This window comes from Camelina sativa, chromosome 16 (assembly GCF_030686135.1).
Source record: "Camelina sativa cultivar CO46 ecotype springtype chromosome 16, ASM3068613v1".
NCBI classification, from domain to species: domain Eukaryota; kingdom Viridiplantae; phylum Streptophyta; class Magnoliopsida; order Brassicales; family Brassicaceae; genus Camelina; species Camelina sativa.
Window position 1 is genome coordinate 4,964,236 of NC_141895.1, and position 10,300 is coordinate 4,974,535.

Sequence of the window (10,300 nt, forward strand, 5' to 3'; positions counted from 1 at the left end):
CCAAAATGCAAGGCCATGTTCATGTTAGAATTTTAACTAGGAAAAGCGAATTGGGACTCCAGGATGCAGTTTGATACCAAGTAGTATCCGCCAAGAACCCAAACATATCGTTTAAGAGCAGGACGGCTGGAGAAGTAGCCAGTCCATTAACCATATGCCCGATCCCCGTATCTGCACGAGTAGAGAAAGTAAGATGTTGAAGGTAGGAATGTAAATTTTTTTCAGTAAAGCCACTCACGGGAAAAAGTCATCAGTCTTGAGAGGCCAAGTAACATTGGCATCATTCTTGGCATCAACATAGAGAGATGGTGTGGAGTACAAGGCGTTGACACGGCCATCCTGTGGAATTGTGAATGCGATTGATGAGAGAATCGAGTCTCCAAGACAGCAAGATTGATTGAGCAAGAAATATCAAAACCTTGTTAACATAATAGAGAATCAATCATGTTAACATAATGTAATTATGTTATTTGCATTTTGAACCTTGTTTCATTCCAAATAAAACGTGTTGTGCAAAAGTCTCCTCTCGAGATGCATGAGAAGCTTGCCATTCCAGAAGCTGAGTGGCCACTAGCTATCCTTCAGTTGTGCGCTTTGAATCACCTTGACGAGATGCTAGAATGTGCTGCAGCAGCCAACGTAATCTTTACTAGCACAGATGGAGATGCAGATCATGCGAGGCTCTTTGTTGATATCTCTGTTCCTAGAAACGTTGGTTCTTGTGTTGCTGAATTAGACGGTGCACGAGTTTACAACGTGGATGACCTCAAGGAAGACAAGGCGTAGAAAGCAATGGAATGGAAGCTCAGGTTATATAATAACAGAGGAATCAAAAATGTTTAAAGTGTGGAGGGATTCGCTGCAGAAGGTTCCAACAATCAAGAAATTAAGAAGCAAAGCAGATAAGAGTTAGAGCATGTTGTGATTGATGTACTTAGCTTGCATAACAAGTCCAAAAGTATTTCCTTTTCATAAACAGACTATTACATACATACAGATTTATTATATACCCAAAAATTGTTCCTCCATCTAAGCCTAGAGTCCTTAAACTTCTTTCCCTAATTGTTCCATTATCTTTTCCTTCATATCATCTTCACTATCCACAACTTATATTTATCTATGTACAGATACACAAGACAAGGTCCTACCAAACCAGCATCAAACAGCCTCTTGCACAGCCCCATATATGCTTCAATATCTCTCGGCCGTTGGATCTTCCTTGTCATTCCTTGCATCACAGCCACTCGATCAATATACTCCGGATGCAAGTCAGAGTCGATCATCTTTATCAATGTCTCTGCAGCCTCTTCAAAGTGCCCTCCTTTCACATACCCTCTGAGCAACCAAGACAGAGTCTTCTTCTTTCTCTTAGATCCCATGAACTCAACTCGTGTCAGAAGCCGCGAAACCGCATTAACCTCTTTCTGCGAAGCGCAGATGGCCATAACGATGTCGTGGAGCTCAGCTTCCGGTTCTCTCCCTGCAAGTTTCATCTTCCAAAGCTGCTTTTCTGCTTCTGGTCCACGTCCTGCACATATGTACATAGCGAGAAGCCTCTCGTGTACCACCCCGATAATGGAATCGTCTTGCTGACCTTCCTCAACCGCCCAAGTGGCTAACTGCAGTCCACGGGATAATGTTTCGGATTGGTACTTCTCGATAAGTACCCTATCGTGATCATCAATCTCAGCAACAAAACCAGCCCGTGTAAAGCGTTTCAACTCGCGTAAGGTCTTCCCAAGACTATTCAGCTCTTTCACAATAGCTGTCATCGCAATTAGATAGCTGTAAGCTTCTGGCTTTAGCCCTGAAACTCTTAAATCAACAACCAAATCAACTGCCTTCTTATAGTCTCCATCAACCTGATATAAACAAAAGACACAGCCACATTAACAATGCTAACCACAATAAAAACGATAAGTAACAAGAGGGTACCATCCATATCACATCTCTTTAACCTCAAAATCCAACAAACTTGTAAAAGTTCAAAAATTTACCATCAGTTTCCAAGCAAGATACCCAACAGGTCCACCTTTTCTACCTTCAGAACCTAAACCAACAACACTATAACCAAACCCATCTCTCCTCCTCAAAACCTCCTTGACAAACAAAACCGCACTTTCTTTCTTCCCCATCTCACAATACAAAGCAATCACCTTCTCCATCATACTAAAACCAGGTTTTAAACCAACACAATCCATCTCAATCAATAAGTCGAACACTTGGTCTGCACCACACTCATCCAGTATCAATTTCTTAACCCAACCACACATAATCGAAACCATCAGCTCCATCATCTCTTCATCAACTCTATCTTCCTTATTCAACCACTCAAACACTTCTAAAGTACACCAAGAGTCTCTACCTTCTTGTGCGAAGTAGACAAGCATCAATTGCAACTCTCGTGAAGATAACCTATGATTCATCTCCTCGAGTATATCCGATGGTTCTCTAGTCATCCTCTCTAACTCCTCAATCGCTTCGAAAAACCCTTCTCCTATTTCATCCTCTGCTTCTTCTCCTTCCTCGCTTGTGATGAACTGGTCTACCTCCACGGAACGTGACAGTTTCAGGTCTCGAAATTTCCCAGCAGAGTAGTTTGATTTCAGATTACAGCTAATTCGGGAACTGGGTTTTACGCCGTGGGTTTGATAAATTCGTCGGAGATAAATCGGCGGCGAGAAGATTAGGTTTAGTAGGGTCAACGAAGCAAAGCCACGAGCATAAGCCATAACTAAGTAATCGAAAAAAAAAGAACCTTTTTTCTTGGAGAAAGCTTTAAAGTCAAAAACTTTGAAACGCAAAAGCTTTAAAGATTCTAATTTGAGTGATTTCTGGGAAAGAAGACACCATGAGAGTAGAAGAAACTAAGATAAATCCATGGAATTATTAAAAAGAAACCTTACAAGTGAGGAAGACAATGAAAGGATAACAGACAAATGAACAAATAAAAAAAATAACTGAAGGGTTGAGATTTGAGTGGCTTTTTTAATCCAACGGTATATAAGTGAGTCCGCCGTTTCAACTAGAGGCTACGAAGCGCTTACGTGTCATGGCGAGTTCATCGTGCCGCTTCAGAGCTCTCAGCAGATACTAAACCCTCTGAAAAGACATTTCGTAATTAGTTTTGGTTAGTTACACAAAAAAAAAAAAAAAATTAATTGGGTTGAAGTAATTTCTATATTATTAGATTAAGATGCTAATTTCTCTGATTTATGGAGGTCTCCGTCGATGCCAGGACTTGGTCTAATTTTTTGTGGTAGAAATTTTATACAATTTGGCCACTCGGCTATATAAGAATAACAAAGGGTCAAAATGGTATTTTATTGAACAGCAACTATGTTGGCCAAGTTGAAGACTTGAAATATGGACAACTGGACAAAGGGGTTATATTTGACTTTATACAACGTTGTAAACGAGTCAAATATATTTATGGGCCTATCTGGTATGGGCTTTATTTATTTTTAAGGCCTTTTATAAGACCCGAACGAATAAAATATTTCCGAACAATTTACGTTTTTAACGTTTATTATATAAGACCCCAAATTTTTTGATATGTTGTAAAATAGATACACGATTCAGATTTTGAGTATTAAAAATGAATGGGTAAAGAAAATATTATATGTATTTTTTTGAATAAAATAAATCCCAAAATTGCTTACTGTAGTTTTATGAATTTGTCTCATTTTCATTTGTTTAACTAAAATGATTTGAACAAAAAAAAGAGAAAACACACTTTTTGAGATGTAACCTTTTTTTATTATGATTGTTACATGACCAACTAACAAAAACTAAACTTAAAATTTTGAAGTCCAAAATTTTAGTTCTCATTTGATAAAGTTACTCGCTTGCATTGAATAAATTGCATATCTTGTGTAACAAATTTTGAAAAATGTAGCATTATTATAAAGTGTTCTAAAAAAACAAGCAATCTTGTTTTCGTTGCTATTTTTTACTCGAATTTTACCAAATGTTCTCATTGTATAAAAACACTCTAAAATCTTAAACGAGTTCTTAATTTTTGATGTAAGGATTCAGGATTTTTACACAAAATGCTATTTATGGAACGAAATTTTTTGTTTTTGCCGTTTGTCTCAATAATTATCAATTTTGCCATTCTTGCCATTTTCAAATATAAAATCTTACAATTTTTTTTTCATAAAACACACACTTTATAACAAAAACTATACTCTAAAAAAAATGGGAACCTAATAAACTCAAACATGATGTGTAAATTTGTGTTCTTAGATATTAAAAAGTGTCATTTTTGAAAGTTTTTTGGACAAGTGGCAAAACCTATAAACACCTCTCAAATAAGTCCCTATCTAGTAATCAACTGAAAGGATTCTTGAAAACTAGTTTTAAATTTTTTCTCAAAACTAATTTTCATCAAACAAAAAAACATAAATAAAAAAATAAAATCTCAAAGCTTTCTTTAACTTGAAAGCCATTAATTCGTCGTAATCTCTCCTTTGTGTCTTTTCATAAATCCGAGGATATTATTCTCCAATAAACTTGTGCTCCATGTCAATTGTCCAGTCTGTTGTGGTTGTGGACCATCACTCCTAAAAACGCAACAACGTTACGAAATACATTGCATAAAGATGAGAATATATAATCAAACAAATTAAAAAAGAAAATTGCTAATCTTTATTGAGTTACGTATTCGTTTTGGCTTTGGTTAGTTTAAGTTAGCGAACATATGATTCGTTCTCGACTCCTTCTCTCCACTCCCAAAACATCTCCCAATCATATTGTTATATTACTTCGCTTTTGGTCTGCCAACCTTTTTTATTTTAGTTTGGTAAACAATAAAAGACGTAAACTGATACATATTTTCTGAATGCAATAACGTTGACATTGAATTGACCAAAAACATTTGGCTGCTATCAACACGTACGTGGGAGCTATATATGTCGAATCCATAAAGCTTGCACATTAATTATTATCAATCCAACACGTCCATAATCAACGGATATAACGATTCACAAAGAAACAATATATATGGAAACATAATTAAGAACAACAATGAGTGGAAGTGGATACATTCAAAATGTAAAAATTTCAACATGGAGTGTACTAATACCTACAAAAACTTTAAATGAATAAATAAGATATATACATAATTATGTATATATTCTGATGATTAAACCACATATAGCTAACTTAGAAATGCTAATCAATCGATCAACCAAAAGATTAAGAATACTTCCACAATTTTCATTAGGTCTGGCTCAGCAAACATATTGGTGGCTGTCTGGCTGATGAACTCGACAAAGATTGCTTTCTTTTATTAGTTTATATGAAGGAGGAATTTTAGACTATCATTTCTAAACTATCAACATGATTTCCTTCATTATTGTTTTGGACCAAACTTTCGGATTTAATTTATTTTTGCTGTGGAGGTTGTAAATTGTAACAAAACAATATCAAAATTGAAGGCAGAATTACGTACCAACATAATAATGCATACAAAAAGAAAAAGAGAATTGTAAAGGGGCGACAAATGATGAACGAGTGTTCACTTCTCTAACTGTCGTTATTGGGGACCAAACATAGTCACTTATATTAATCTAAAATTATTCATCCTTTTTAAATATTGTATCTCACTAAAACTTCAATATCTAACAATTAATGGGCCATCTAGACATTTGAACATTCTGATTTTGACTAAAAACGGTAAGTATTAGCCAAATCCTCCACAATTTTTCAATCGGTCAAGACGTCTAACTGATGTTTTATGGTTATTTTTTTCTTTGCCTTACACAAATTAGCTCAAATGAAAAAAATACTAAAAACTACATTCAAAAATTATATTAAAAGACAATACAAAAATAATTTCTGATGAATTGGTTAGGAAAAGTTCAACGCAAACACATGATGATCATTAGCGCCTAACAAAGATTTGAAAATTTTATTTTCAGGAAATCTGAAACTAATTTACTAAAAATAATAGCTGCACATGTCAAATATAAAATGCTTTTAGAAGGTACATTCATAAACGTGGAACAATTACTATCGTATTAAACAATTGAGTCAAAGTTTGCGGATTACTTACCTAAGTTAGAAGGCAGGTCCGCATAAGATAGGGTTTGCCTAAAGTAGTAGCTAGTAGTGTATGGTATTTCGTATTTAAGATTTAATTATCCAATAAATAAAATTGTTTCCAAAATAATAAATTTATTTTAAATTTTCTAAAATCTTCTTTTAGTCTACAAAATTTATTGTAGATTTCACAGAAACTATTTTCCTGGAGTCAATGAAATTGTCATTACAACTAATATACAAAACAATAATGAAATGTCTATTTTTTTAGTCATCCGGACACTTTATTAACTTCCATATTGTATCTCTATATATAAGATTCCACATTAATGTCATTTGATGGGTCTTCTTCTCCTTGTATGAATTGTTATCCCTCTTAATTTTCATTTTAACTTTTTTTCCTCCTTTTATTTCATTTCCCTATAGAGGGAGAGAAGGAAAGAGAACGAGAGATAGAGAATGGTGGGGCAATGGGAAGAAGAAGTTGATGGGGAGGTGGTGATCAGATGCTACGATGATCGTAGGGACATAATTCAATTGGATCGTGTGGAGAAGAGTTGTGAGATTGGTCACGACGCCCAAACTCTTCTCTCCACAGACAGTTTAGGCGATCCGATATGCAGGATCAGAAACAGTCCTCTCTTCACTATGCTGGTTAATCTCTCTCTCTCTCTCTCTCTCTCTCTCTCTCTTGTTATTATTATTCTCTTAATTAAGGACTATTCTTTATTTTAAGATAAAAATCAAACCAGAATATGAGATGGTTTTCTTTTTCGAAAGCCTAAAATTTGCTGAAGAAAAAAAAAGACAAATTTGAACTACGGTAATATAATTTCGCATGTAATATTTATATTTTCCTTCGGGTTTTAAAGAGTGTTGTTATGAAATAAGCTTTTTGCTTGAATGTTGTTTTAATTTTCGTATTTTCTTAGATTATTTTGATAGTTTTGTTTATATCAAATATAGAGATGGAATAATTAACTTGTATATTGGGCATGTAAATATATCTTAATTAAAATGTTAAAACATCATCTAAAACAGAACTACCTGGATCCATGTAAATTTTTAGATATTGGTGTAATGGAGGTGGGGCACGTATTTATTTGTGCCCCATGTAAATTTTCCTCCTGGATCCGCCACAGGTAACCGAACTACTTTATTTAAAACACATGGTTCTATATTAGCCAAACTCCGCTAGGGTTTCTTAAACCTTTTTTCTTGGTATGAGCGTTAAGGTTTTGTTAATCCTTGAAATGTGTTAATTTATTTATGTAAAATATGTGAAGTGGAGTACTATTAATTGGATCGATATAAATAACGTTTATCAAATTAATGTACCTTACTTAATTAATAGGTGGCAGAAGTTGGGAACAAGCTGGTGGGTTCCATACAAGGCTCAGTAAAGCCAGTGGAGTTTCATGATAAGTCAGTAAGAGTGGGTTACGTTCTTGGTCTCAGAGTTGTGCCTCAGTACCGACGCCGTGGCATTGGCTCGATTCTGGTGAGAAAGCTCGAGGAATGGTTCGTGTCTCATAATGCTGACTATGCTTACATGGCCACTCAAAAGGACAATGAAGCCTCTCTCGGTCTCTTCATCGGAACACTTGGCTATAACGTCTTCAGAAACCCCGCAATCCTGGTCAATCCCGTCAACCCTGGTGGCAGTTTAAAACTGCCGTCCGACATCGGAATAAGGATGCTAAAGGTGACTTTATACACATACATTGCGTAATGTTTTTTATATTTAATCCAACCATATCATGAGAAAGTTCAAATGAAGTTCGTATAATTTAATTAGACGTTTTAGTTCCGTTTATATCTTGAATTTCTTTCAATATTTAGAATATATAAGATTTTTACAAAATATATATATATATATATATATATATATATATAGCGTGAGAATTAAATCCATCATATATAAAATCATTAATAAGAAATCTACAAAATACATTTATTATATGGTCGTTAAAAAATCAACATTAACAAAAAAAAATTGAACTGACAGGTGAAAGAAGCCGAGTCGTTGTACCGGAGACACGTGGCAGCGACGACGGAGTTTTTCCCGGACGACATAGACAAAATCTTGCGGAACAGGTTAAGTGTCGGGACATGGGTGGCTTACTACAAGAATGACAACATCGGAAGCTGGGCAATGCTTAGTGTTTGGGATAGTAGCAAAGTCTTCAACCTTAGGATCAAAAAAGCTCCTTTGAGCTATTTGCTTCTCACTAAAGTTTCCAACCTTTTCGGTAAAATTTTGTCGTTATTTGGAATAAGGTCGTTGCCTGACCTGTTTACTCCGTTTGGGTTCTATTTCCTTTACGGGGTTCACGCGGAAGGTCCGTTAAGTGGGAAACTCGTTAGGGCTTTGTGTGAGCACGTTCATAACATGGCTGCGTCAGATGATGCTGGCGCATGTAAAGTCATCGTGGTGGAGGTTGATGGAGGAAGCAACGGCGATGATGATTCTTTGGGTAGGTGTATTCCACACTGGAAAATGCTTTCATGTGACGATGATATGTGGTGTATCAAGCCGTTGAAATGCGAGGAGGAGATGAACGGTTTGAGTGAGTTTAGCAAAATGTGCTTAAGATCGAAACCTCGGTCTTCACTCTTTGTGGATCCAAGAGATGTGTAGCTTAGCTAACTAGGGAGATCCATGGCATGTTTTTTCCGAATGATAATTAAAGTTCCGAATATCAAAATATGCGAATATCATTTTGCTTTCTCCTAAGAATAATGACTAGCTATATATGAAATTATGTCTTCGCTTGATAGTTTTATTGATTTTAAACCTAAGTGTAAGACTACATTAAAGAGATTGTATCGTCAAATGATTTCTTCAATCATATGCTAAACGCTTGAATGTAAACCGCTATGAATCCAAGACATGTTGTGGGGTTTGAATTTTCATATTTGCTTAGTATGACATATCGAGAGAACTGAACCCTACATATAGTTATATAATATTTATGATTTTTTGTTTTATTTCGGGATCTATTGTATGATAATTAAATGATTTAAATCATTGTTCTCCATATAAAATCTAGAAAGATTTCCTCAAGTAGGTGCCACCATTTTGTTGTCCTTAGCATTCTTCCTATCTTGTTTGAGCTATAAATTGGTTAAAGAATAGTCTTTTCCATATGATTTTATTTAAAATGATATTTCATAAGAATTAGAGTGTAATCTCACTACAAGAAAACAGTCGATTTGCGATGGAAGAATCCATCGCAATTCCCTCGCAAATCGACAGTCGCAAGGGATTTGCGAGACACAACTATTCCTCGCAAATCGCTTCTCGCAAATAAGCTGACATCGCAATTCCCTCGCAAATTTAACGCAATTTGCGAGGGATATATTCCTCGCAAATCCCACGCACATTACGAGAGACGGTTGTACTCGCAATTGTCAAGCAAATTGCGAGGACTTTTTTCCATCGCAATGTTCGATCCGTCGCAAATTTTGCGACTACTTTGCGACGTCCATCTGCCTAGTATTGTTGGTATTCGCTAATTTTGTAGCAATTCTTCATTTTTAATTTTTTTTTCTTTTACCATTTTTATGTTTGATTTTTTTTTTGTGAATAATGTTTTAGATGTTAAAAAAATAATAATAAGAAGAAGAACAGAATTGAAAATTCAAAATAGAATAAAACATAAATATTACAAAACAAAAGTCATGTTTAAGTTTTCTCCCTCACGGGGATATCAGAACAAAGTGAGAAGAGTTCTTAAAAGGATTGAGAGAGAGAGGTCACGTTTCTGGTCCCAGTTTGGCTACCAGCTGCTCCCGTTTCACCTGTGTTGCCCTCTGGGTTGGTGCCTTCCTGGTTGGTGCCTTCTGGGTTGGTGCCTTCTGGGTTGCTCCCTTGTTGGTTGGTCGGGTATCGAAACTTGGCAGCAAACTCAGGATCCTTTTCCGCGAGATAGTCAAAGTATGCATCATAGCTATGCATTCTTTGACTACTTTCATGGATTTGACTCGCCTGGGTTTGGATTTGAGTCGCCTGGGTTTGAATGCATTCCTCAGCGGCAGCAAGCTTCTGAGCCAAGATAACCGGATCATTAGCTGGAGACAGAGGTTGCGGACAGCTAGTGGTAGATGACGCTTTAAACTGCAGAGAACCAACCCCAAAAATTCTGTTTTTCTTCTTCGGAGCAACCTAAAAACAAAACAACAAACGACAAGTTACAAACATACAAAAGAAAACAATGGATCACATACTAAACAATTGCAAGTTATCACAAAC

General features: G+C 35.7%; 2 protein-coding genes across 2 annotated transcripts; one reads left to right on the top strand and one right to left on the bottom strand.

The window, feature by feature from the left end:
* Window positions 1-948: 948 nt before the first annotated feature.
* LOC104749885 (pentatricopeptide repeat-containing protein At2g30100, chloroplastic-like) lies at window positions 949-3,261 on the bottom strand. The gene is made up of 2 exons (XM_010471595.3): window positions 1,998-3,261; window positions 949-1,862 (listed from the first exon to the last, which is right to left on the bottom strand). Exons 1-2 carry the CDS (start codon window positions 2,730-2,732, stop codon window positions 1,083-1,085), a joined length of 1,515 nt encoding a protein of 504 aa, XP_010469897.2. The 5' UTR covers window positions 2,733-3,261; the 3' UTR covers window positions 949-1,082.
* A 3,057-nt stretch (window positions 3,262-6,318) lies between these two features.
* On the top strand, window positions 6,319-8,814 carry LOC104749886 (putative N-acetyltransferase HLS1). Its single transcript, XM_010471596.2, has 3 exons — window positions 6,319-6,699; window positions 7,400-7,750; window positions 8,054-8,814. The coding sequence occupies exons 1-3, from the start codon at window positions 6,505-6,507 to the stop codon at window positions 8,684-8,686; spliced, it is 1,179 nt and encodes a 392-aa protein (XP_010469898.2). The 5' UTR covers window positions 6,319-6,504; the 3' UTR covers window positions 8,687-8,814.
* The last annotated feature ends 1,486 nt before the right edge of the window (window positions 8,815-10,300 follow it).